The sequence below is a fragment of the Herpailurus yagouaroundi genome, unplaced genomic scaffold, assembly GCF_014898765.1.
Source record: "Herpailurus yagouaroundi ecotype Mexico unplaced genomic scaffold, PumYag 196, whole genome shotgun sequence".
In the NCBI taxonomy this organism is placed as follows: domain Eukaryota; kingdom Metazoa; phylum Chordata; class Mammalia; order Carnivora; family Felidae; genus Herpailurus; species Herpailurus yagouaroundi.
In genome coordinates, this window is record NW_024412427.1 from 16,210,347 (window position 1) to 16,237,170 (window position 26,824).

A 26,824-nucleotide genomic window follows, 5' to 3' on the forward strand; every position below is an offset into this window, starting at 1 on the left:
CCCCTCCCCCACTTATGTACACTTGCATGCTCTCTCTCAAAATAAACTTTGAAAAAAGGAAGCCAGATTTTAAAAAGAGAGTGCCTATTTAATGATTCCATTTACGTAAAATTCTGGGAAGTGCAAACTGATCTATAGTAACAGAAAGCAGATCAGTATCAATGGTTCCTTGGTGTTGGAAGGAGGGAGATGTGAGGTTGTGGGGAGAGAAAGAAGGAAGGGTTCATAAAGAGGCAAGATACATTTCATTATCTTGATTGTGCTGATGGCTTCATGAACGCATGTCAAAATTTGTCAAATTATACATTTTAAATATATGCAGTTTATCGTCTGTCAGTTACATCTCAATAAAGCAAGGTGTTTTTTTGTTTTTTTTTTTTTTTTAAGCGTAGGTCCATTTCATGCAGAGTTTATCTTTTACCAGTGTACATGGTAGGGGTAAACACTGAGATGAAGTCAACATGCAAGGAACTGGAAAGCAAGCGATCTGCTTTTGTTGGGAAAATTCCAGTTTGGTTAAAATGTTTTGAAAAAAAAATTCCACGGATTTTCTTTTCTCGAAACACTTACTTTCCTTGGAAAATAAAGACTGGCATCACAGCTGACGTGCTCGTGTATCTTTTACTCCTTTCAGGACTACCTAAGTATGGCAAAGGAAAGGATATTGGAACCATTCTTTAAAAACCAAGATTCCATGAATGAGAGGGAGCCTGTGTAAGATGGTCTACTAAACGTGAATGGGTTTTGAGACAATGAAGTTTGGGTTCTGCCATGCTTAAGTAGCAAATAGTGTGCCTACGTACTGGAGAAACACAAGATTTTCATCATTTTTACATCTCAAAGGTCAGGAAACAATTTAAATGTATGTAATGACATGTATGTGGCTGTTGTTTTAAGTTTCTTGTTTCCTAGTCACAACTGAATAAAACCTATACCAGGGAAGTATCTTGTACTATATGCTTATGTGATCAACTGAAAATAAAATAGTTTATCTCCATTATACTCTTGTGATAGATTTCAAGTCTATGCTAAGTGAAGGAAAGGTTATGACACAGAACCGTGGGCAGTGGGAGCTACGTAGTGAGATGGGGTGATTAGAAATGCAGGGGGTAGAATGACTAGGATATGACGCACACTGAACAGTCTCAAGGTTGCTAACAGAGAGTTCCAGAATTGGGATGGGATTTGAAGGGAATGGAAAAGCCTAGGGAAGGATTGATAGGGAAGGTAACAAGGAGTTTTTAGAGGACAAGATGGCAAGCAACAGAGAGGGCCAGGTGAGACTGTAACTCACTCTTTTCTTTTTTTTTTTTTCCAACGTTTTTTATTTATTTTTGGGACAGAGAGAGACACAGCATGAACGGGGGAGGGGCAGAGAGAGAGGGAGACACAGAATCGGAAACAGGCTCCAGGCTCCGAGCCATCAGCCCAGAGCCAGACGCGGGGCTCGAACTCACGGACCGCGAGATCGTGACCTGGCTGAAGTCGGACGCTTAACCGACTGCGCCACCCAGGCGCCCCTAACTCACTCTTTTCTTATGTCAGTCAGTCCAGGTGGACAGTTTTCTCCAGCAACACTGAGAAGTTCCAGAATCAGAGGTGCAAAAGTGTCCAGAGGAAAGGGTTTTGTGGAAAGGCAGGAAAGAGTAGGCAAACCAGGTGCAGGTCTGCTCCAAGGATGGGTTTTTATTAACAAAAATAAGTTTTCTGAGAAAAAAGTCTAAAATCTTACCTCCCTAACACAAGGGTTTCTTTCATTTTAGTAGGTTCCTTTCCATCTTACATCTATACCAAAGAAAACCAAGTTTATTTGTATCTTTCAATTCTCAACTACCCTGTCAAGGTTGCTCTCAAAAGCGTATTAACTCACATTGTCTGTACCAGTTTCCCCAGCACCAGCGGGCTAACTTAATAGCTTCCTTTCTTTTGCACTTAGTTGATTGTCATCAATGACCAACACTTTTCTCGTCTGCTCTCATCTCCTTTTGTGTGAGATACGATCTCCTTTGCCATGATAAAATTTTAATAACAAGTGTGGAAACTCAATACAAGAAATCTGTGTCTCGCTCTTCCACCCAATTCTCCTTCAAGATGATTTAGCGGGTCTCCATCACCTTCTTCTCCTGTCTTACACCACCTGTCAGCCTACTGTCATGCTCCATCCCCCAGCCCCGGGACACCCACCCATGTCACCATATGGCCCACACTCCACCCTTGATACTTAGGAGTCACAAACCTAGGGTCAACACCACTTGTCGAGGCTGAAACCCTGTACTCTTTAACTTACAGAGTTTGGCACAGCCTCTACCCGCCCCGCCCCCCCCCCCCCTACACACACACACCTTGGAATTCTCCCTCAGCTCCTCCTCTCCTGCCACCTTCCCCCAACCAAAGAAGTTGGTCTGTGTTCAGTTTGCTCCCATTGCACAATATGTCTATTAAGTAATGGATTTCTAATCAGCCTTCCACTGGAGTCTGGAAGCTTCTCGTTTAACAGTTCAAACCACTTAATGAGTGTCCACTCTGTGCCAAGAATTGTGCAGATAACTGAGGGACGTGTATGTGCTCAGAAATAAACGAATGCTGAAGGCATTAAGACTGGGAAATATGGGTGAGAACTAGCCACATCCAAAATTCCTAATATTGACAATTGCAACTCAGCCCTTGTTATTTTCCAATCCCAAAGAGCAGCTGACAACAGGAGACCCCTCCAGGATCTTTAAGCACACCTGTGTTCTCGTAAGGGTGGAAATGAGTGTAGTGAGATAGCAAGAACAACACATTTGATGGTTTTTATTTTTTTTTTTAATTTTTTTTAACATTTATTTATTTTTGAGACAGACAGAGAGAGAGCATGAACGGGGGAGGGGCAGAAGAGAGGGAGACACAGAATCGGAAACAGGCTCCAGGCTCTGAGCCATCAGCCCAGAGCCTGACGCGGGGCTCGAACTCACGGACCGCGAGATCGTGACCTGAGCTGAAGTCGGACGCTCAACCGACTGAGCCACCCAGGCGCCCCTTTTTCTTTCTTTTTTTTTTTTTTTAAATTGATGGTTTTTAAATAGTATGAGGTGAGAGGTGAAAGGTCCAAGGTTGGAGAGGATCCAGAGGCAGCTCCCCAACCCTTGAGATCATGGTTTGGGAGACCAATTCCCTCACACAGGAAGATGCCACTCTGTTCTTCCACGCCTTTATTTAGTGACAGCAATGGACAAGAACAATGTCAGGCATAACAGACACCCTGACCCAGCACCGGGGGTGGCAAGCAGGCCCTGCAGGGCCATCAGCACATCCAGCCCCAGCCCAAGATCCAGTCTACCCAGGCCATGTCCCCGAATGGGCAGGAGGCTGTCTGTCCAGTTTGTTTGTGTGGATCAGTCTGTCTGAGTGTCTGAGCCGCTGTCTGCAGGGCCCCCCCATCCTCGGCACATGGTAGGGGCTGCTGGGAGCACAGCGTGGGATCCCCCGGTGGACCACTGGGCCCCGGTGCTGACCATGGGGGACAGGGCCAGGGACTGGAGGTGGCAGGGGGCCAGGCACAAAGTTCACTCCAGGGCCACATCCTACAAAAGAACCAGTCATGATCAGAGTGGGCTTGTGGCCAAGGTGAGGCCAGCTCTGCCTTCAGGCAGCTCTGATCCTCCAGGGTGAGCTTCTCGAGGCTTCTGTTTCCCCATCTGCAAAATGGCAATACCACTTCCCCTACCTCCAAACCAGCAAATTGTGACAATCAATGGATTCATTAATGAGTCTACAGACGCTGTTCTAGACCCAGGAGTGACTGAACCCAGTCCTGGGGGCACAAGGAGCTACCCATCTCCTCAGCCCACCTGGGCACAAAAGGCTAGGCTGGGGAAGGTGCGTGGGGAACCTGGGAGAGGTGTGAAGGGAGGCCACGGAGGCACCTACCTAAGTGGGGTGACATCGAGAAGTCTTCTGTTGAATTATAACTGAAGAATTCATGGGCTGGGAAGGGCTGGCCTGGGAAAAAGGGGGTGTCCTGGGGCAGGGGGGGAAACAGGGGAGGCGGCGAGGGCTGAGGAATGGGGTAGGGGAAAGGTATGGGAGGGGGCAGAGGAGAAGGCTGGGGTGGGGGCAAGGCCAGCTGCTCCCCGAAGTCTGGGGGCTGCCCATGGCTCCCCTGGAACGGATGATCCGGCTCTGGCCAGTCCTCAATCCATGGGTCTAGGAATGGGATGGTTGTTTGTTTTAGGCCTGAGAGCCAGTTCGCCCTGAAATCTGGCTGTCCACATTTCTCTTCCCTCCTCTCGGAAAACAGGGCCACCAGGTGAAAGCACCGTCTGCATCCTACCCAGTCTTCCTCATTCCCTCTCATTTCAGGCCAAGTCCAGAGTACAGTCCTTCTTCCTTACCTTTCTCAAAGTCACAGATCTGCCTTTGCTCTGACTTCCTGCTCCCCTCTAGAGCCTTCTTCCTTTGTATGCCCAGCTCCTGTGTCTGTAACTTTTTCCTCTCCCAGCTTCTCCCCACAGACCAATAAATGAGCTTAAGAGGTCTTCCTTCTGGACAACGTGAGCTCTTCCTGTCATTCTCCTGTCCCAGCAGTCCCATGCCTCCCAAATGTCCAAAAGGGGTATTTTGACCATTTTCCATTCCTTCATCAATTGCTTCTGCCTCTTAACCCAACTCCACACCTTCAGCACTTTTCTGACTACAAGCAACCACTTCCTCTTTTCCTGACAGTCACGTGACACAGCCAATAGACTCTGTCCTCCCTGAAAGTGCCTCTGCTCTCTTTTCCTTTTGTTTCCTCCAGCAGCCCCTCTTCCCTTCTACAGCATGGCCCCCGATCTGCTCTCTCCTTTCACGGTCCACACTCATGCGCTCAGCCGGGCCCTGCTGACTCCAGATCTACTGCACATTTCCCCAGCACCTCAGAGGTCTGCTTGCACCAGACTCACCAATCACATCCTCCCACCCAACTCTTCCTTTTCACATTTCTATTTCTGGAGCTCCAAACCGGGTTCGGAAGACCTGAGCCACCACAAACCAGCCTTATAACCTTTAGAGCATCCCTCTCTTTGCTGAGGATTAGTTCTTCTCATCTAAAAAACAAGGAAACTGAACCATTATGTAATCAAATTCCTAATTCACCTCCCAAGGGCTCCAACTCCTGGCTACCAAGTCCTAGAAGTTCACCTCTATGACATTCCTGGTCTCTCTCTGCCCTCACACCCTATAGTGCTGCTACAAACAGCCTTCTAATATGACTCGTGCCCCCAACTCAACAAACACAATTCTGTAGGTGCTATGTACACAATCGTCCTAGACGCTGGAGCCAAAAGGGATGCGCTGGCAACACGGCAGGAACCTTGCTCTTTGAGGACATGATCCAGGGGGAACGCAGACATGGAAACAATCAGCCACCATGCCCCCTTTGAAGAGCAGGCAGGAACTGAGAGGCTGGTGACACCAACTGAGGGGCTTCTTTGCTTCTGCCACACTGCATGATTACCCTTCCTCCACTTCTGTCTTTCCACCCCCCACCCCCATGCCTAGCTAGAAACACCCCCATTTCTTTCCTATTCACCTGTAGGATAGGGGTTTTTTGACCCGCTACCCTACGTGCTCAAAGGCTATATAAGCTCGTTCACCTACAGAGATTTCTACATGCTAGACCATACAGAACCAAAGCTCAGATCAGGATGTTGCTCCTGTGATCTCACTCTCCCCACGGGATGAGGAAGGAGCACTCAGGGGCCACAACAGTCCTTCAAGAAGTCCCTACTCCCCCCCCCCCCCGAGTACCTCTGTCCTGTTCTGTTTCTGAGCCCTGTGCTCTGTGAACCCCCTCTGCATCACTATCTTACCCCCTGTGGTAGGGCTCACCAGAAGGATAGTCACGCTTGGGCAGCTCCACACCCCAGGCGTCGGCCACGTGGGTCAGAAGCAAGTGTGAGAGGTGGCGGTGGGCATGCTGGTCCCAGTGGACACCGTCTCGGTGACGGTGCTGTACCGCATGCCGGAAATGAAAGTGGAGGTCCAGGACATCAAAGCAGTGGTCCCCGGCCAGCGTTGCGCTGTAGAAGTTCCCTTCAACCACATCCCGCCGCAGAGACCCTGCCAGGGGCTGGAGCTGAGTAAGAAAGCGTAGCATCTAAGAGCCACACGATGAAGCAGGGTCGGGGAGGGAAGACCCTCTATCTACCAGTCAGCTGCCTCCTCCCCCAACCCGAAGGGCCCCGGTCACTTGCCTCTGGCAAAAGGAAACCCCCAGTGACGCGCTCCCCCAAGGGCATTGCCATGTTCCACACCAGCAGGCAAGAGTCTGGCAACACCTGGTCCATGCGCACAAACACCCGCTCCAGGTTCTCTCGGTAGCTCTCCATTGAGCAGCGGCCATACCTGTTGGACGGCACACGCAGGGTGGGCGAGGGCAGAGGGTGGAGAGCCTCTGAGCCACACCTCCACCCCCAACCAGTATTTCCCTCTCCCCGCCGCCCCAACCTGGAGAGATCCCAGAGGCAGGAGTTGATGATCACCAGGTCCGGGGCAGGCCCGTATGTCAGCTCCTCCAGGACGCCCTCGAGGTACTCGGAGTAAACGCGGGTGAGGAAGTAGAAGCGCACAAGGTGGTGGCCAGAACCCGAGCAGAACTGGCGGACCTCCCGGTACTGTGTCCCGTTGTGCAGTTCGCCCAGCTGACCCCCAGCCACCAGTTGGTCCTGTTCAAAGCTCAGCTCCCCCTGCCCGCCCCCCCCCAACCCAGCTGGTCAGACCCAGGCCAGGGAGGAAGACCCTGCCAGGCGAGGGTCTGTGCCCACCCACCACTGGCATGACTATGGAGCTTCCCTCACCTTGGCTTTCAGCTGAGCAGCTGTGAGCAGGGAGTCCCTCTGGAGCAAGAGCACTAGGTCCTTGTACACAGACCGCTGGACTGCAGGGAGACAGAGATCCTGAGGCTAAGTCAGGCCTCACCCCACCCTAGCTCCTCCTAAGTCCAGGCCTCATTTTCCCAAGGTTAGGGCTGCCCACCACTACCTCTGTGGAGTGTTAACAGAGATAGGAGAAAAGGTAAGGTTAAAAAAATCCTGTATTACCTCCGCCTTCTGGCCACGCACCACCCTCAACTTAGTACGCAGCGACCCAAGGTCACCTGGCAGAGATAAGTAGTCCCAGGAGACCAGGAGAGGGACAACACAATCTACTGCTCCCATACAAGGAGTCCCGTGGGGGACTGTCAGGGAAAAAAAATGCTGAACAAGGACGGGGTCAAAAATTTGACAGGCTACATCTGTCGGGACACCTGTGGATGGTGTGTGGGAAAATAAAAGAAAACCTACTGGCCTGGAACAGGCTAAGGGTAGAAAGAAATTTGGGATGTTGACAATGGGTCCAGTCATAGGAAACAGACTGAAGGTGCGAGGCTGGGTAGTGTGAACCTAGAAGGGCACTCACTTGAGTCCCCCAAGATGACCACGAACTTGTTGTGTAGCAGCTGCTGGACTTCTGAGGCCTGGAAGTGGACCATGGCGCTTCGCAGCGGGAGGCGTGGCTGCTCGTTGTCCAGACAGAAGACCATGCCGCCGCTGCCAATGACGGGCTGCGGGGAGAGGCCACTAAGCCGCGGCGCGCGTGGGGACTCAGGACAGGTCGGGCCCAGGGCCCGCTAAACGAGAGCTGCGCCGGCCCCTCCAGGGCTGCTCAGGGCTACAGGGGAGAGGTGGTGGCGGCAGAGGGGGACTCATGGTGGCGCGTGCCTCGGTGACACTTGGTACCGGAGTCAGGGGGTCTCTGGCCTGGGCACCGAGGCGCTTCCCGCGCGGCGCCGCCCTGAGCCCCGCCACGTGCCCGCCGCCGCCCCGCGCATGCGCGCGCCCGTTCGTGCCAATTACCGAGTCCCGGGGCTCTGCACCGTTCACCCGCGACCGGGGCAGGCCCGCACACCGCGCGCCTCGCCCATTGAGGGCTCCGGGCCTAGCCTCATGTTCCCGTGCCCCGAGAGGCCGGTCGGTTCTGCACAGCCCGCGCCCGGCAGAACCCGTGCGTGCCGGTTAGCCGTCGGTGCGCAGCCCAGAGCCCAGCGCTCTCCATGCGTGCGTCGCTGCGGCCCCGACGGCGCCTGGAGCTTCGGCGCCCCGGGCGGCGACGTTCACAGCTTCCACTTCCGGTCACCCATGTCCCGTCCTGCGCGACCCCCAGCGCCCGAGGGGACAAGGAGGCGGCGTGGGTAGCCGCGGCGGAGAGCAGGAGTCAGGGCCGGGCCCACCCGGGCGGGCACGAGGCCCGGGTGTGGGCGGGGGCGCGGCGGGGGCCGAGCGCAAGTTGCCCACAGTGGTGATGGCCGTGGCGGCAGCCTCACCACGTGACCCGGACGGGCGGAAGCGGAAGTGCCGGCCCGGAGCCCGCGCCCGGCGGGTGTCTCCTTTGCGCTGCTCAGCAGCCGCTTGCACCAGCCATGGACTGCTACACGGCGAACTGGAACCCGCTCGGGGACTCTGCCTTTTACCGGTGAGACCCCCCGCCCTCCCGCGCGCGGTCCGGCTTACCCCGCTGGCCCGCCGACTAGAGTCTTCGGGCGGAGCCGGCGGCGCGCGCCCCCGTCACTGTGGGCGCTGGGGTCCGCCCCTCGCCGGCTCTCCCCCGGCGTCCACCACTTAACGCACAGCCGCCTAATGGCCAAGGGGCCGGGCCTTCCCCAGATCCAGGAAGGAAACTGAGGCAAGCACGGCGGTCACAGAAGTAGAGCAGCGTCTAACGCTGAAGCCCCGATCTGTCAGCCTCCGGAAGGATGCTCAGATCACGTTGAGGGAGGCGGCCTGCGGGTGACAGCGAGTGTTTAGTCTCCTGCGGCGAAGTGCTGCCAAAGTCAGACTACAGGGGCGCTCCGCGGGAGGCGGGATCGCACGGCGGGCGGGCGGGGTAACAGCAAACCCAGGCTGGGAGAAGGGGGCAAGTCGTTTGTGAATTCAGGAGCAGCGCGAGTGAGGACCCTCAGTTAGGGGTAACCCTCTCCTGGAAGTCGTAGAGTCCTAAACTATTGAAATGAAGTGTAAACCGGTCGCATCATTACCCTGATAAGGATTTTTCAATGGCGTCCCTTCTCTGTAGGTTAAAACACAGACTTCTTCTATTGGAACATCTGTAAGTCAGCCTCTATTTGTCTCCAGCTCCATTTGCTCCTCTCCTACCCAAGTCTTGTATTCGAGTTGCACAGAATTGCAGGACTCCAAAACACCGCCATGTTTCATGGCTTCTCGATGTTTGCACCAGCTTTCAGTTCCTTCTGTGGGTACTGCCATTGCCCTCTTTATCTCACCGGAGAATTCTTACTCATCTTTCAGGACTTGGTTCAAGGTTTCTTCCTGAAACCGTCGCTCTTCCAGTCCTAAGTCAGCTGACTTTCTTGGGCTTCATAGGGCCCAGTGTTACTTCTGTTATGAATGGTACAGTAGAGCAATATTTACATAGGTTTCTTATGGTATAAACTAAGTTCCTTGAGGACCAAGACTATGTTTATCTCTTTATGTCCAGTGCATTTTTAGGACAATGCCTGCTGTGTAGTAATCCCATAAAGTTTTAAGAATACTTTTGATTGCACCTAAAGGTCAGAAGATACTGCACTGGGGTCGTATTTCAGTACAAAATACCCTGTTGTGTTAGTGAAACTCTATACCATTTTTATTCACATGTTAAAAGTTTTCAGCGTAATTTTTGATAACACAAAATGTTAGCTCTTAACACTTTCAAGATGGACAAATGCTTTGTGGCAATTTTTAGAGCTCGGTTGCTTTTGTTGTTTATAATTATTATCTCTTGTAAATATGCATATACAATGTGAAAAAAATGCAGAAACTTAATGAAGAAGCAGTAAAGTCAGTAGGAAGTAACAATGATTTCAACTGTTTTTTTTCTTGTGGAGAAGGGATGTCATTTGACAGAAGTAGCCATATGACTTAGTGTTTACACATACAGCATACCCTTTTAAAAGTATGAAAACACACGTTGTGTGTTTTGAAAATACATATTGCCTACACAGGTTTGTTAAATCCGAGAATGCTGAAGACAAAAGACGTCATTACCACAGAGCTCCTGTTTATCACACAAAGTCTTAGCCTTGTTGATGCATCAGGAAAGTTTTAAATGAATGTAATTGTTGAGTATGTGCCATAGACATCACCTGTCTGGCTAGCCTCCCCTTCCTTGTGCTGTACTGCCAGAAAGGGTAAAGGTCTAAGCCTTTGACTTTTGCTAATGAATGTTGAGCCATTCTCTGTTCTAGACACTGTGTTAAGTATCTGATATGTATTAACTTGTTTGTTTCATGACCCCATGGGGTAGTTATCATTAGCCCCATCTTACTGATGGGGAAACTGAGACGCAGAGATATTAGGTAGACAGGTTACCCAGCCAGTAAGCGGTGGAGGCAGGCTTTGAATCCAGTCTTTTAGAACCTTTAAATGTGTTAAAGCATAGGGTTGGGTTTTTTTTTATGTTTATCTATTTTTGAGAGAAAGAGAGCTGGAGCATGAGCGGGAGTGGGGGAGGGGCAGAGAGAGAGGGAGACACAGAATCGGAAGCAGGCTCCAGGCTCTGAGCTGTCAGCACAGAGCCTCACTCTGGGCTCGAACTCACAAACCCCGAGACCATGAGCTGAGTGAAAGTCAGATGCTTAACCGACTAAGCCACCCAGGTACTCCTTTGGTTTTGTTTTGTTTTGTTTTGTTTTGTTTTGTCTTGTTTTAACAGGAAAATATAACAGCATATTCTAGCTTCACCAGAGTGGAAATTTTTTTTTTTTAAGTTTACTTAAGTAACCTCTACACCCAATGTGGGGCTCCAATTCATGACCCTGAGTTCAAGAGTCGCATACTCTTGCAATTGAGCCAGCCAGGCTCCCCCAGAGTGGACATGTTTTAAATGCAACTATTTGGTTTTATTCATATTTGTGCATAGCCTTATGCCAGGATATGTTCCAGTAAGTGAATTAATGATAAAAAAGTGGCAGGCATTGCTTTTCAAATCCTTTCTACAGGATAGGATACTTTTACATTGGAAGTAATGTTTTGGAAAGTTCACTGAATTTGGGAATGCAAGGAGAGGGAGTGGTTACTAGTTCCTATGGAGTTCCAGAATTTTAGCCATTTTTATCCTAAAAACAAACTTGGATTGATCCCGTTGATTAATTTTGCTCAACCCTTTGCCAGGCTGTGTGTAAATAAAAAGACACTAAAGTGTCTTAGTGTGACCAATAAAAAGACAGACCCTGTCTACTCTCATGGAGCTTATAGCCAGCAGGAGAGATAGTTGATAACCATTAATGACTTAGTATTTGTTTAACGATAATCACCATAAAGAAGAGATATAGGGTCCTAAGAGAGTATATAGAATAGACTCTATATACTGGTATATACAGGTATATATACTGGTATATACAGGTATATACTATATACCTGCACTCGTGTGCAGGGACTGTGTTTACGTGTTACAGTGCAGGGACTGTGTGAGTGCAGGGACTGTGATGAAAAAGAGCATATACAAAGGCCTTGAGGCAGGCAAGACTAGGACACCCTCGATTGTCTAAACAGAGAGCCAGTGTGGCTGGATTGCCACAGGTGAGTGTGTGTGTGTGTGTGTGTGTGAGTGTGTGTGTGTGTAACTTCTAGAGGCATTAGGGAGGACAAGTTAGAAGGGACAAGCAAATATGGAGGCAAGGGAGACTGGTGAGGGGGCTAGAGGAATAGACGAGGGAGAAGTTGATGGTGGCAGTATGGTAGAAATGGAGAATATCATTCTCCATGATTGGGGTTTTGGCTTAAGATAATGAGAAAGGAAGAGTGAGTTTTGTGCGGAAAGGGTTAGCTTGATTTGGGGCACATTATCTCAGGTACTTTAGAAACATCCCTTATGGTAAGGGAAAGGAGGCAAGATACATTATGTTCTCCTAAAACTCTTCTTAGAAAAGGGCTTGACTATTTTAGTAGGATTGCGGGGGGTGGGGGGGGTGTAACACGTAAACATGAACTTTTAAGATTTTGTCTTTAAGTAATTTCTACACCCAATGTGGGGCTTGAACTTAACGCCCCCGAGATCAAGGGTCGCATGCTGTACCAACTGAGCCAGGTGCCCCTAAACACAAACAATTTTAAAAATTGTGGTTAAATATACATAATATAAAATGTCCTGCCTTAACCATTCTAAGGTACACTCCAGTAGTAGTAAGTACATTCGTGTTGTGCAATGAATCTCCAGAACTTTTTCATCTTGCAAAATGAAAGTCTATAACCATTAAATAATAACTCCCCATTTTCCCCCTCCCCCAGCCCTGGTAGCCACCATTCTGGTTTTTTTTTTTTTTTTTAATGCTTATTTATTCTTGAGACAGAGACAGAGTATGAACAGGGGTGGGGCAGAGAGAGAGGGAGACACAGAATCCGAAACAGGCTCCAGGCTCTGCACTGTCAGCACAGAGCCCGACGCGGGGCTCGAACCCACGAACTGTGAGATCATGACCTGAGCTGAAGTCGACGCCCAGCCGTCTGAACCACCCAGGCGCCCCGCCACCATTCTGTTTCCTGTTTCTGTTTCTGTTACTTCCACCTCGTGGCTGTTGTGAATAACGCTGCTAGGAACATGTGTGTGCAGATATCCCTTCGAAACTGTTCTCAGTTCTTTTGGATACTGAATGGAACTGCTGGATTACATGTAATCCTGTTTATTTTTGGGGGAGGAATTCTCATACTTTTTTCCATGGCAGCTACACCATTTTACATTTCCAACAATGTACAAGAGTTCTTTAGTAGTATTTATTTTTGAGGCAGATTGGAATCGAAGGATTTCAGGGGTGATGGTGGGCTCTCCTTCGGGCCTGAGGATTTTGGAATAAGTAGATTGTTCCCCAAGGCTAGACTTGATGTGCCCCTTCCTCCCCAGTGGTTCCGTAGCCCCGCGTGGACCCTTGAGGCAAAGGCTGGAGATCATCTGTTTTCACACAAGGGCTCTTCCCACACTGTGGCAGACCATGCTTGGAACTGGGAACTTCCCAGGAGTTCAGCTGCACAGCCACAGGGATTTCTTCAGTGTTTCCTGGAGGGGGCTGGAACTGAGGCTGCAAGAGCTGCTAGGTTCAGTGATTTCCTGGTATTAGAATCCAGGGTCTGTTTACTGCTGCTGAGATTTCCCACTTCTGGAACCCGGGAATAGAGGAGAAATATGGGACTGGCCTTCCTCATTAAGGCTGTGGCTGTCCTTATAAAAGTCCATACCCCTCGGCTCTTCTGAGAAGCCGCTCTCCCTGCTGCCTTTCACCTTGCCTGTCCATACCCCATGCCACCCTGTAGGCACAGCTTGAGTCATCTGACTGTCCCTGAGAAGGCTTCTTCACCTCAAAGCCTTGGGAGGTGGTCCATGTTTTGTTGTTCTTCGCTCCCTGACTCTTATTTCGTGTACCCCGTGGAGGGGCTCTGCCCTCTTCCCAGCTAGGTCTGTGCTGCCACCGGCCTCCTGAACCACATCCCCCACTGACTGGACAGCTTCCTGGACATCCCAGCTCTTGCGACCTTCCAGGGTGACTTAAGTGGCCACCAGGCTTCATAGTTCCATGAGTTCTTCTCAAGTGACTTTATCTACGTTAGCCACCCTCCACCTGGTGCCTGTGTTCTTCCAGAACTGCTTTCCCTCTGAAACATTCAATTCACGCAGCTCCCTCTGTGACCATGAGCTCCTGTCTTCACTATACTCTGATACCTCCTAATACACCTGTCCTTCAATCTCATCGGGCTCCCCATCCCAGGAACCCTCTGTTCTCTTCGTATCATGTGCAGAGCCCCCTTCTATACACATGCCCCTCCCTGTCCAGCTTGGAGTGCAGCCATAGTCAGTCATTTCAGTTTCTTGCCTTTTCCCCAACAACTTTGTTCCTTTGTCCTTTGGCTGCATCTGCCTGGCACAGGGGCACCTCCCAGTGCACCAGCCACTCACCATCTCTACCCGCGCCCAGGCTACTGAGTGCTGCCAGGCAGGCCACAGACAGGCAGGGTGGGACTACTGCAAATTGTGCCCACCAGCCTCAAGTGGGCCCTCGCAGTCCTTTTATGTGGGGTCAGCCTACACTCATCACAAGGGCTCTACTTTTCCTTTAAAAAAAATTTTTTTTAATGTTTATTTCTTTTTGAGAGAGAGCATGAGCAGGGGAGGAGCAGAGAGAGAGAGAGAGAGAGAGAGAGAGAGAGAGAGAGAGACAGAATTCAAAGCAGGCTCTGAGCTGTCAGCACAGAGCCCGACGTGGGGCCCGAACCCACGGACCGCGAGATCATGACCTGAACCGAAGTCAGACACTCAACCAACTTAGCCACCCAGGTGCTCCGCTGCTTTTCCTTTTAAAAGATTACACAACAATTCAAATAATTTCGAAATATTGCAAATCATAGTCTTCTTGGCCCCTCTGCCCAACAGCTGACTTCACCTTGTGCTTCCCAGAGAACTCGAAGTCACATAGAAGGGCTAAGACTTCCCCCTACCAAACCTGCCAGCTGTCTATCCTGACCCAGTGAGGAGATGTGCCTGTCTCCCTGCCTTCCCAGAAACCACACACCATCCACCCATGCCCTCCCTCAGCCACAGGGCTTCTCCAGCTGTTGTCCAGGACCCCCTGCATCAAGGTCACCTGAGATGCCGGCTACATTGAGCTTCTGTGGCCAAACCTACTCCATTATCTCTGGGGCGGGTACTAGAAATGTGATCTGTATCTCCCCATCCTGACAAAAAATAAACTCCCCTGTTCCACAGGTCCCTCCTTCTCACCCCTTCTTTCCTCTCGCCACTCTAGCCAAAGGTCTAAAGATTGCCATCTGTATTTGGTTCTGTTTTTTTCTCTTCCCACTGACCATTCACTCTGGTCAGACCACCCTATTCTTAGTGACATTCTGTCACTTCAGCGGACAGATCTCAGGCCTCATCTGAACTTTACTCCCTGGAACACTGGTTAGAGATGAATCTTCACTTCTCTCGGAAATACACCTTAACCTTTTACCGTGAACATTTTCAAGTGTTCAACAAAGAATAGTAGAATGAACACCCAGCACTATCAGTTAGGCTTAAAAATTGTTACGTTACAATATTTGCTTCAGCAATTTGGAAGTTAAATATTTTATGGGCACCTGAGTAGCTTAGCAGTTAAGCGTCCAACTCTTGGTTTCGGCCCAGGTCATGGTCTCATGGTTGGTAGGTTCAAGCCCCCCATTCAGCTCCATGGTGGCAGGGTGGAGCTTGCTTGGATTCTGTCTCCCTCCCTCTCTCCGCCTCTCCCATGCTTGTGCTGTCTCTCTCTCTCTCTCTCTCTCTCTCTCTCTCAAAATAAATAAACTTTTTTTTTTAAGTTCAAATATACATAAACGTAGTAAAAGTAATTTAGTGGATCTTCATGTACTCATCACCTAGCTTCAATAAGTATCAGCAATTTGCTATTTTCTCTTCACCCCTTTTTAATATTCATTTTTTTGAGAGACAGACAGACAGTGTGAGCAAGGAAGGGGTAGAGATAGACGGAGACACAGAATCTGAAATAGGCTCCAGGCTCTGAGCTGTGAGCACAGAACCCGACACGGGGCTCAAACTCATGAACTGTGAGATCATGACCTGAGCTGAAGTCAGACACTTAATTGACTAAACCCCCCAGGCATGCGTAGGCACATCTTTTCAATCAAATACTTTTTCTGCTATATTTTAAAATAAATTACAGACATAACTTCAATGTGCATTACTTTAAAAAAAATGACAATTTTTTTCCTGCGAAAATGCACTTTTCTATGAAACTGCAATACTATTTCACACCTAACAAAGTTAACATTTAAAATCATCTAACAACCAGTCCCTGCTCAGACTTACCCAATTGTCTTCAAAGTGTCTTCTTATGTTTTTTTTATTAAAAAAATTTTTTTTAATGTTTTTATTTTATTTTTGAGAGAGACAGAGACAGAATGTGAGTAGGGGAGGAGCAGAGAGAGAGGGAGACACAGAATCCAAAGCAGGCTCCAGGCTCCTAGCTATCAGCACAGAGCCCAACATGGGGCTCAAACTCACAAACTGCGAGATCATGACCTGAGCCGAAATTGGATGCTCAACTGAGCCACCCACGTGCCCCCAAAGTGTCTTTTTATAATCAGTTCAAATCAAGGCCTAAACTAGAATTACTCATTTGCTTACCTGTCTTAATTAAGTCTTTCATAAACTTGACTATTGTTATCCCCACTCCCACCCTTACCTTTTGTTTTTCATTGACTTGTTTCATTTCATTGACTTGTTTTCATTGACTTTGTTTGACATTGACTTGTTTAATAGACCATTGGTTTTATCTGGATTTGTCCCATTACTTCTTTGTGGTGCCTTTGAACTTGAACTGTATAATCTACCGTAGTCTGAATTTCCTGAAACTGTGTTGTAGATCTAGAGGCTTGAATAGATTCAGGTTGAACATTTTGCACAGAAACATTTCATGGGTGATGCTGTGGTGTTTATGCTGCGTGAAATCTGGAGGCATCATTACATCGGATTGCCCACTCTGAGGGAAGTTGATTGACCAGTGGGTTCAGCTGCTGATGGCCACCCCCTCCCTTGCAAAGTCATACATAATCCGCTTGCAGGCTGGTCCCCCCAGGAATGGTGCCATATTGGGATCAGATATTAGTCTCTGCTATTGGCAGAGAGGTTAGCCACTCAACAGTAGTGTTAGGCCAGGTCAGCCTTGGATAGGGAGGTTCCCAAGACATCTACCCCAAGTGAGGTTATCATAGGGTTTTCAAGCAGCCAAAGGCTAGTCTCCTTGGACACAGGAAGGCAACCTACTTCCATTGTTTGCAGGTTTCAGGATCCAATTCTTTTCCTCATAAGAGCCATTAATTCTCACACGAGAAATGGTATGTTGATGATTTAACAACCCACACAATTAAATTTTGTGTTTGATTTTTAGCAGTGAGAGGCTGTGTGGCCACAAGAAAGAAGAGATTCTGTTAGGGCTGTAATGGAAGCTTTCTGCTTCTCAGACCATGACTTGAGCTGAAAGTTAATGAGCGCAAACTTGTCGTTTTCTCTTTGTAAATGTCCAAGTGCACTCAAAATAATCTGTCCCAATCCCCAGCCCTTACAATCACCATTACTGCCATACATTCAGGCCCAGAAGTCACCCCAAGGTGCATGTTTGACTTGGCATTTCACCACAGTAAACCGCAGGCTTGATTAATTGTGGTGCCACTTCATGCAGTAGGTGACTAGCATTTGTTTCCCTTTGCCGGGGAGCTCAGCACTGCCCTCGAGCCCAAGCACACAACCAAACCAATCCCCAAATCGCATCTTTAGGAGTCTGTCTTCTGCCACCACTCCCTGCACCAGGTTTATAGCAGTTTGGGTCCAGTTGGGAGACTTAAACTGAGAGAGTTTAATAAACATGAAGAATTATTGAACTGATAAAAGAGTAAGTATAAGGTAAAAGAAAGTTTTGTGTGAATCACCCAGGGCTGAGGGAGAGTACCCAAAGAATGACAAACTTGGAAGGGAATCCCCTCCCCAGGCTGGAATTCAGATCTTGCTGGAGAAAATAAAAATTGCAGCTCACTGGAGAGTAAAGTTCACTGGTTTGCCCGGACCAAAGCTGGTCCCGGTTGCTGGGCAAGCAAGAAGCAGCCCTCTGGAGTTCAGAAGGTAGGGGGACACAGGCGAGCTGCGGCTGGTGGCCAAGGGGGTGGGCATGGAATGGAATGGTGGTAATGGTGCAGAGAGGCTGCCGGGAGCACATGGTGTCTGTAAGCTGAGCCACAAGCAGTGGTTGGGTGCACAGGTGTGCGGAGGGGGTCAGTGGAAACCCAAGGGCACAGGCAGGGTAGCAAGTGGACAGGCAGGCATCTTGGCAGCAGAGGAAGTAGAGCCTGGTATGGGCAGGAGTCTAGGAGTGTGGTGTCTGGACCAGGGAGCCACGGGAAGGTGATTCCGGGTGAACTCCAACTGGAAGCAGTCAGGAGAGCCCGTTCCGCATCCCTCCAAGCGCCCTCTACTGAGAAAGGTTAAGATCACACTGTGGAGGAGAAATGCATAAAGACACGCTGTCTGTTCTCACAGAACAGTGTCGGAGGGTGATTTTGGAGCTAAGTGGCAATAAATTGATAACTGGCGTGGTAGGTCTGTGTGAACATCTATTTTCCCATCAGATTTTCATGGAATGATTTTAGTAACAAAATGTCAAAAAATGCACATGGGTTATCAAAAATTCAAATAATGCAAAAGTCTAAAAGTTGGCAGTCCCCCAACATCCCTCCTTCATTCACCATCCTCCCCACAGGTACCCACTATCTCTGGCTGAATTCAGCTCCATGTCTCTGAGCATTTTTCCATGTGTTTACACACCTACATGTAATTATATGTAAATACGCTTGTCAAAGGTATGTGCTCAGTTTTTGTATAAAATAAATGGGTTAACATGGTTCCTACTGAGCTGCACCTTTTGTTGGTATTTAACAGGACATCTAGAAATCATTCATGTCAGTACACAGACTCAGCTTATTAATGGCCACATAATATTCCCCAGAATGGGCATCCCATAGTTTATTTAACCTGCACTGTACTGAAGGGGGTTTTTCTAGGATTTGGGGGAGAACTAAAAGGTCACTTGACTCTTACATATTTTTTATATACATAATTTTTTTTAAGTTTATTTATTATTTTTTTTTTTTGAGAGAGAGAGAGAGAGTGTGAGCTGAAGAGGGGCAGAGAGAGAGGGAGACACAGAATCCAAAACAGGCTCCAGGCTCTGAGCTGTCAGCACAGAGCCCGACGCGAGGCTTGAACCCACGGACCGTGAGATCATGACCTGAGTTGAAGTCGGACGCTTAACTGACTGAGCCACCCAATATACAGAATTTTAATTTTTATGTAATAAAATCTATCATTTTTTCCCTTGATAATTTCTAGGTTTTCTGTCTTGCTCTGAAAGACTTTGCCATAGTTCACATTATAAAAATATTAGCTCATATTTTCTCAAGGTTTTTGTGTTTAGTTTTTAAATATTTTCACATAAAATAGTATGATTATAGCTCTTGACCATTTTTATTTTCTTTTGGTTTTATGTTCATTTTTGAAAATGACTCAGAGCCTTTTGTATTTTTAAGAAAAGTACCTCTTTTCCACATGTGTCACAGACATTTTCGAAAATCCCTTATCGTTGTTTGTCTTCGTAGTTTGTCTTCAGTGGATTTTTTAAATCTATGAAAGTTTTTTAATGTTAATCATTTTAATAACCATTCAAGTGATTTAAAAACTCAAAGTCCCTTTCCCATCCCTGTCCCTATTCAACTGGATTCCACCCCGTCACCTACCAGTAACCAGTTACTAGATTCTTAGAAATCTTTCCAGAATCTTTTTTTTCAAATGGAAGCAAATACAAAGCACATGTATTGTTTTACCCCTTTTTATATAGAAGTTTACAGAAGTCCATTTTTATTTAGACTCATTTGTTGTTCTTTTTTTGTGACTTCTGGGTTATGTATCATGCTTAGAAATTGTTTCTATTTTGAGAATGTGAAAATAGCCAAGATTTGTTCTGATACGGCTTTATTTTTTTTTTAACATTCAAAGTTTGAATTCCATCTGGAAAATATTTTATTGTAGAGATTAAGTAATGAAATAGCGTTCATGGAAATTCTTTCCATATGGCCCATTGTCTCATTTCAAGTATCAATTTGCAACAATTTGAAATGCCATCTCTAGTAATGCTAGTAATGCTCAATTCCCGGTTCTTTTTCTGGACTCTTTTCTCTTCCATCAATCTATTTGCTTATTCCTGTGCCAAAACAACAGTTTTAATCAACTTTCGTTTTATATACTATATTTGATATTTGGTATATATCTGTTTTATTTTCAAAATATTTTTAGATATTTTCCAACATTTTCTGTTTAAGATATTTTTTTTTTCCTCCAAATGAGTTTTGGAATCAGTTTGCTCTTCTAGTACCCCCCCCCCCATTGGGAGAATTTTTATTGGAATTCTTGTGTACTCATAGATCATTTTGGGATGTTTCTTCATGTCTTCTGTGTCCTTTGATTTTTTTCTTTCAAATTTTTATTTAAATTACAGTTCATTAACATACAGTGTAATGTTAGTTTCAGATGTAGAATTTAGTGATTGATCACTTACACACAACACCTGGTGCTCATCACAGACGTGGCCTCTGTAATGCCCACCACCTATTTAACCCATCCCCCTGCCCACCTCCCCTCTAGTAACCCTAAGTTTGTCCTCTGTAGTTAGGAGTATTATTTCCTGGTTTGCCTCTCTTGCCCCCCCCCCCCCCATGATTTTATTTTGTAAAAATGTTTGTTAGGTTTATTCTTGACTATCGTCATTTTATTGCTGTCATGATTAGGATCTTTTAGAGTTATATTTCTAATTGATTCTTGCTATGGTATAGAAAAGTTATTGGTATAGAAAACATGTAGGTTTTTGTTGATTGCCGTACTGAGCTCTTTTGTTCATTCTCCCATAGACTGCTTTGGATTTTCTTTCTTTCTTTCTTTCTTTCTTTCTTTCTTTCTTTCTTTCTTTGAGAGAGAGGGCACAAGTGATTGAGGGGCAGAGACAGAGAGAGAGAATCCCATGAGGAGCAGAGAGAGACAGGGGGGCTGGAAGAGAGAGAGAGACAGAGAGAGAAGCATGACTCACCCGAAGCCGGGCTCGTTTTTTTACCCGAGGTGGGGCTTGTGTTCACCTGAAGCGGAGCTCGAGTCATCTGATGCGGGACTCGAACTCATGAACTGGGAGATCATGACCTGAGCCGAAGTCAGATGCTTAACCAACTGAGCCACCCAAGCGTCCTCTTTGGATTTTCTAAGTAGACAATCACATTATTTGTGAATAGAGCAAACTCACTCCTTCTCCAAAATAAAAACTTCTCTCTTTTTTTTTTCTTAAATTATTTTGGCTAGAACCCCCAAAAGAATGTCAAATAGAAGGTAATGGTAGGCATCTTTCTGATTCTTATCAGGACGACTCCTGAAATGATACTGGAGGAAACACTCCCCTTAAATGCTGCTTTCTCTTGGTTTTCTGGGATAGTGCCCGTTCCTTCTCTGTCCCCATGTCTCCACCTTGAGCCATCAAATAATGGCATGTGTCAGGTGTCCCACGCTGTCTTCACACAGTGTGCACTCTCTTGGAGATCCACATGTCTCAGATTGCAGCCATCTCATGCGGGCTTGTGATTTGTGTTACCTTGCATAAGCTGAGCGTTCAGAGATTGACATCTACCCAGGACTCTGTCCCCAGCTCTGGACTCACCGAAGAGCTCTTCTTGGATTTCTCTCAGCCACTGCTAACTCAATGCCTCTAAAACGGAGTTCATTACCAGCAAGTGTTGAGCTGGACCCCTGGCTATAAAGCCCACAACCTGATTTGGTGTTAAGAACCAGGCATAGAGGAAAGTCTGCCTGCCCTGAGAGACCCTCTCAGAGGGTCTTATTTCCTGCTGATGCAGGCCCAAAGCCAGCCCACCCCACCCTGGCCCTACCTTAGTAGTCCTACCTGGATATTGGCTGCACAGCCGGCCTCCTGTGCCAGGAGCTCCTGCCATCCTCGGACAGGAGAACCACATCCTGCACTGCCAGCACCGTCTGCTCCCTCACCTGCAGTCCCTATGCAACTAGTGGTCAGCGGCCCTAGATGTTTCTGGTCATCACCCTCTCCCACCTGTGGGGGGCCTCGACTGCCTTGTGAAGGGCAAATGGAGGTTTTAAGGGTTCTTCTGGGGCTCACTCCCATCTGGAGGCAGGGTCATGAGGAGGCTAATCTCTGCTTGCCTCTGCACGGGCAGGAAATATGAGCTGTACAGCATGGACTGGGACCTGAAGGACGAACTCAGGGATTGCCTGGTAGCTGCTGCGCCCTACGGGGGCCCCATTGGTATGTCACCCGTCTGCCACTGCCTGCTCCGGGACAATAGGGTGGACTCAAGGTCCATGATTCTCGGGGGCCTTGCTGTCGGGTGGTTCTTGCTGATGTGTGCCACTCCGATTCCCCCCCACCTCTCACCCCCTACTGAGATGCTTTAAATTGTGGTTCTCCTGAAGCCTGCTTCATATGGGGTGGGCCTGGGGACCTGGGCAGAAAATCTCTTCGTAAACGACAGCACTGTTGAGGAACCCGTGGCGGAAGGAGAAGGCTGCCAGCGTACGGCCAGTGCTTGAGATCTATTCTGCTTCCGGCCTGCCTCTGGCCAGTCTGCTGGTGAGCATGCCTGACCCACCTTGGGGCTTGGCTGGGTCCGTGCCCCAAGGACAGCCTCAGGAACTTCCCTCTCCTCTGCAGTGGAAGAGTGGGCCCGTGGTGTCCCTAGGCTGGTCAGCTGAAGAGGAGCTGCTCTGCGTGCAGGAGGATGGTGGAGTTCTGGTATACGGGCTTCACGGTGACTTCCGGAGACACTTCAGCATGGGCAATGTAGGGGCCACAGGGGGCTGGGGAAAGGGATGCAGTCCGTGACTCTGTGGCCCCCTCAACCCTCGGCCCCTCTCCCCAGGAGGTGCTCCAGAACCGGATTCTGGACGCCCGGATCTTCCATACTGAGTTTGGTTCAGGCGTGGCCATCCTCACCGGGGCCCACCGCTTTATTCTCAGTGCCAATGTCAGTGACCTCAAACTCCGCCGGATGCCAGAGGTGCCAGGTGAGCCCTGACATCCCCGAGACAGCCATTCAGTGCCCACAGATGTGCCTCCAGACTGCGGGGCCAACAGAGGCGGAGGCTGTGGGCTCTGGTCATCCTGAAGCCGTCCTCTTCCCCGGCCACAGGTCTGCAGGGTGCACCTACGTGCTGGACCGCCCTCTGCCAGGACCGAGTTGCACACATTCTTCTGGCTGTGGGGCCTGATCTTTACCTCCTGGACCAGTCCGCCTGCTCCGCAGTGGTGAGGGCCCCGGGTTGGAGTGAAATGGAAGGGGTGAGGGAGGCAGTGGGGAAGCTCGGAGAAATCAACATCTGGTGTCCCCCCCGGCCTGCCCCAGACACCTTTTGGCCTGGCGCCAGGAGTGAGCAGCTTCCTGCAGATGGCCGTCTCCTTCACCTACCGACACTTGGCACTCTTCACGGACACAGGCTACATCTGGATGGGGACAGCATCACTCAAGGTGTGATCCTGGGATGACACGGGGCACCGTGCCTTGTCCAGGAGCGATCTGTTAGGGGCAGGGGTGGGGCTTTTTAACCAGACTGGTAACTACTGAGACAAGGCCATGGTGTTCCCTGTGCCCTTTCAGGAGAAGCTGTGTGAGTTCAACTGTAACATCCGGGCCCCCCCGAAGCAGATGGTCTGGTGAGGATGGGGGTGTTATGCTGGGGGTGGGCACAGCCTCGTTTCCTGAAACACCTGGATTCATCCTGTCCACTGGCCATGCCAGGTGGAGCTTGCATCTTGTCTTCTCTGCCACTGCATACTTGAGGGAAACCCCTGCCCCCGCTGTGGGCCCCAGATGCCCCTGGGAGCTGACAGCACAGGGGGAGAGGGAAGCAGATGTCAATCAGAGAACAGGATAAGGGGTAGCACGTATGTGCAGGGCTCTACCAAGGCAAAGTGGTGTAAGCAGTGATGTGGGAGAATGGGAGATGTGGCTGTACTGGCTGGCGGTGTCCTGTGTGTCCCAGATGTGCATGATGCTGCCCACAGGTGTAGCCGCCCTCGCAGCAAAGAGAGGGCCGTTGTGGTGGCCTGGGAGAGGCGGCTAATGGTGGTGGGTGATGCGCCTGAGAGCATCCAGTATCCTTGGAGGACTGCCTGGGGACGGGGGTGGGAGGGAAGGAGAGGGAGGTTCACCTGCCTCGCCCCATTTCTGGATGCTCTTGGGAACCTTGACCAAGCTCAGGTTTGTGCTGGACGAAGACTCCTATTTGGTTCCTGAGCTGGATGGGGTCCGCATCTTCTCTCGTAGCACCCACGAGTTCCTACATGAGGTTCCAGGTGAGGCCCTCACAAGGGCACCATGTGACCCAGGGCAGGATCAGGTCATCGAGTGCTGAGGATTCCCTGCCCCACTAACCCGCACCATCTCCCTCCCCTAGTGGCCAGCGAGGAGATCTTCAAAATTGCCTCGATGGCCCCTGGAGCGCTGTTGTTGGAGGCCCAGAAAGAGTATGAGGTAAAGCCCTGGGCTTCTCCCTGGGCCCCAGGATGTTCTCCTTTCCCTTCTTAATTGGCTCAGCCCTGTGCCCCTGGCTGGGCATGGTGGACTCAGCCAGGTGCCACTTGTCAAGAGAAGAGTCCGGGCTGGACACTGGGCTGGAGAGAGTCAGCTCAGGTGCACTGAAGTGTCCTCCGTGTGGTGATGGGGAGGCGTAGGGAGCCCTTACTCACCTCAGCCCAGGCACAAGTCAGGGTTACTATCCGGGCCCCTCGCTGGCAGTTGTGGGCTGATATGGGGGGGAGGTATGGGCACCTCAGGTGGACTGCGGGCTGAAGGGGTTTGGGCTTTGGCCTCTGCAGCCCCTCCAAACCAGCCCATGTGAGGCACAGTCCAGGGGACGGGGGACCAGACATGGGGTATTCTCTGTCATGGCACTCCATCCCTGGTACCCTTCCCCCACCCCCCAGAAAGAAAGCCAGAAGGCAGATGAGTACCTACGGGAGATCCAGGAGCTGGGGCAGCTGACCCAGGCCGTGCAGCAGTGCATCGAGGCCGCGGGACATGAGCACCGGCCAGACATGCAGAAGAGCCTGCTCAGGGTTGGCCTGCACAGCGGGGCTGCTGGGGGGCTGGTGCTGGGCAGGGGGTGTGCTGGCAGGAGGGGTGTGTGTGGTGGGGGGGTAAGATCTCTTGACCTCTGGCTCTTCTCAGGCGGCCTCCTTTGGGAAGTGTTTCCTCGACAGATTTCCACCTGACAGCTTCGTGCGCATGTGTCAGGACCTGCGTGTGCTCAATGCCATTCGGGATTATCACATCGGGATCCCCCTCACTTATAGCCAGTATCCTCAGGCCAGCTACAAGGATGTTTACAGCCAGTGGTGGTAGGCGAAGGGGAGGGACTGAAGATGCTTCCTGAAAGTCCTTGGCAAATAGGGCTTATCCCCCAGCTGGATCCTTAACCAAGTAATTTACAGATATAAGCAGCTCACCATCCAGGTGCTGCTGGACAGGTACAGCAAACCCCAGGGTTCTGGGAGGAGGGCTGTACGTGGGCAGGCGTCACAGCCCCTGCTGGGTTCTTGTGGTCACTGTTCCTCACCCGTTTCTCTGGGATCTGGGAGGCCTGAGTTACAGGCTAGGGTCAGGCTGCCCTCTCTATCCCACCTCACTCTTGTATTCTTTACCCCCTTGCCTGCCAGGCTTGTGTTGCGGAGGCTTTACCCCCTGGCGATCCAGATTTGTGAGTACCTGCGCCTTCCTGAAGTGCAGGGCGTCAGCAGGATCCTGGCCCACTGGGCCTGCTACAAGGTGAGGATATAGGGTGGGGTTCAAGGGCATTTAGGGGATTCCAGGCCCTGGTGAGGTATAGGAAATATGAAGTGTAGAGCTGAAGGGGTAGATCGTGATAGAGGGCAAGTGGAGGTGTAGGATGAAGGGTGAGATCTAGGTGTGTGTGACCACTCCCTCTATCTGCAGGTGCAACAGAAGGACGTGTCCGACGAGGATGTTGCTCGGGCCATTAACCAGAAGCTGGGGGATACGCCTGGCGTCTCTTACTCTGACATTGCTGCGCGGGCCTATGGCTGTGGCCGCACAGAGCTGGCCATCAAGGTGTGGGCGCCCAGCCCTGTCCAGATGCTCTGACATTGGTATTAGAGGCCACCAGGCCAGCTCCTTCTCTCTGTGCCTTTCTCCCCACCCCACAGCTGCTGGAGTATGAGCCACGCTCTGGGGAGCAGGTACCCCTTCTCCTAAAGATGAAGAGGAGCAAACTGGCGCTGAGCAAGGCCATTGAGAGTGGGGACACTGATCTGGGTGAGCAGGGATTGGAGGAGGGCCAGGCTGGGGCCCCTGGGCTAAGCAAGGGGCCATGCTGGAGTCCCTACATCACCTTATTGTCTTTTAGTGTTCACGGTGTTACTGCACCTGAAGAATGAGCTAAATCGAGGAGATTTTTTCATGACTCTTCGGAACCAGCCCATGGCCCTGAGTTTGTACCGACAGGTGTGCCCTGGGCAGGGATGGGGCTGGAACCTCCTGAGCCCCTGAGTTGGCCTTGCTGACTGCCTGCCTGTCCATGGCCCCAGTTCTGTAAACATCAGGAGCTAGAGACGCTGAAGGACCTCTACAATCAGGATGACAACCACCAGGAGCTGGGCAGCTTCCACATCCGGGCCAGCTATGCTGCAGAGGAGGTCTGAGGTCCACGGCCGGGTGGGGCCCGTGGGCTGGGCTATCGGTCAGGTTCCTTCTCCAGGGATCTAGGCCTCCTGGTACATGCCCCATCTGGTCCTTCTGCTGCGGGAGATTCTGGGAAGACGTGAGACCAGGATGGTGGTTGGTCCCAGAGGAGCTAGCCTCCCCCCTGGGGACACCAGAGTGGTGCACCCAGAGAGTAAGGCTGGCCCTGGCAACCCTGGGCACAGGGACCGGGGAGAGAAGTGTACCCCAAATGAGGATGGCTGATTTCCTTTGTGCTGTGAGCTCAGGCTTCCCTTCTTGTGGCTGTAGCGTATCGAGGGGCGGGTTGCAGCTTTGCAGACAGCAGCTGACGCCTTCTACAAAGCCAAGAATGAGTTCGCAGCCAAGGTTTGGCTTACTTTCTTCTTTCTTTCTTTCTTTCTTTCTTTCTTTCTTTCTTTCTTTCTTTCTTCCTTTCTTCCTTTTTTTCTTTCTTTCTTTCTTTCTTTCTTTCTTTCTTTCTTTCTTTCTTT

At 49.9% G+C, this 26,824-nt stretch overlaps 2 protein-coding genes and 1 long non-coding RNA gene across 6 annotated transcripts in view; 2 read left to right on the forward strand and 1 right to left on the reverse strand.

Moving 5' to 3' along the window:
- Window positions 1-3,174: 3,174 nt before the first annotated feature.
- PCED1A (PC-esterase domain containing 1A) lies at window positions 3,175-8,529 on the reverse strand. Of its 3 annotated transcripts, none has more exons than XM_040447512.1 (8): window positions 8,511-8,529; window positions 7,420-7,564; window positions 6,819-6,898; window positions 6,469-6,707; window positions 6,216-6,366; window positions 5,851-6,097; window positions 3,910-4,185; window positions 3,175-3,563 (listed from the first exon to the last, which is right to left on the reverse strand). In XM_040447512.1, the coding sequence occupies exons 2-8, from the start codon at window positions 7,541-7,543 to the stop codon at window positions 3,316-3,318; spliced, it is 1,365 nt and encodes a 454-aa protein (XP_040303446.1). In that variant the 5' UTR covers window positions 7,544-7,564; window positions 8,511-8,529; the 3' UTR covers window positions 3,175-3,315. The 3 variants fall into 3 exon arrangements, with proteins under 3 accessions (XP_040303446.1, XP_040303444.1, XP_040303445.1); XM_040447510.1 differs by lacking the exon at window positions 8,511-8,529 and adding an exon at window positions 7,857-8,310; XM_040447511.1 differs by lacking the exon at window positions 8,511-8,529 and adding an exon at window positions 7,857-8,310 and having other exon boundaries at window positions 7,420-7,671.
- The window catches only part of VPS16 (VPS16 core subunit of CORVET and HOPS complexes), a 20,369-nt gene continuing 1,885 nt past the window's right edge, over window positions 8,341-26,824 (forward strand). For both annotated transcript variants that reach the window (XM_040447508.1, XM_040447509.1), the window contains exons 1-20: window positions 8,341-8,472; window positions 21,813-21,901; window positions 22,128-22,225; window positions 22,307-22,435; window positions 22,515-22,659; window positions 22,785-22,900; window positions 22,998-23,120; window positions 23,250-23,305; window positions 23,657-23,746; window positions 23,853-23,947; window positions 24,049-24,125; window positions 24,578-24,709; window positions 24,822-24,949; window positions 25,085-25,120; window positions 25,310-25,418; window positions 25,587-25,721; window positions 25,817-25,925; window positions 26,017-26,114; window positions 26,198-26,305; window positions 26,622-26,699. In XM_040447508.1, coding sequence (XP_040303442.1) covers window positions 8,420-8,472; window positions 21,813-21,901; window positions 22,128-22,225; window positions 22,307-22,435; window positions 22,515-22,659; window positions 22,785-22,900; window positions 22,998-23,120; window positions 23,250-23,305; window positions 23,657-23,746; window positions 23,853-23,947; window positions 24,049-24,125; window positions 24,578-24,709; window positions 24,822-24,949; window positions 25,085-25,120; window positions 25,310-25,418; window positions 25,587-25,721; window positions 25,817-25,925; window positions 26,017-26,114; window positions 26,198-26,305; window positions 26,622-26,699 — 2,004 coding nt within the window. In that variant the 5' untranslated portion in view covers window positions 8,341-8,419. The remainder of the gene's footprint in view (window positions 8,473-21,812; window positions 21,902-22,127; window positions 22,226-22,306; window positions 22,436-22,514; window positions 22,660-22,784; window positions 22,901-22,997; window positions 23,121-23,249; window positions 23,306-23,656; window positions 23,747-23,852; window positions 23,948-24,048; window positions 24,126-24,577; window positions 24,710-24,821; window positions 24,950-25,084; window positions 25,121-25,309; window positions 25,419-25,586; window positions 25,722-25,816; window positions 25,926-26,016; window positions 26,115-26,197; window positions 26,306-26,621; window positions 26,700-26,824) is intronic.
- LOC121012417 (uncharacterized) lies at window positions 17,642-20,567 on the forward strand. Its single transcript, XR_005782098.1, has 3 exons — window positions 17,642-17,655; window positions 17,904-17,909; window positions 20,107-20,567. It is a non-coding gene; the product is annotated as an uncharacterized LOC121012417 (long non-coding RNA).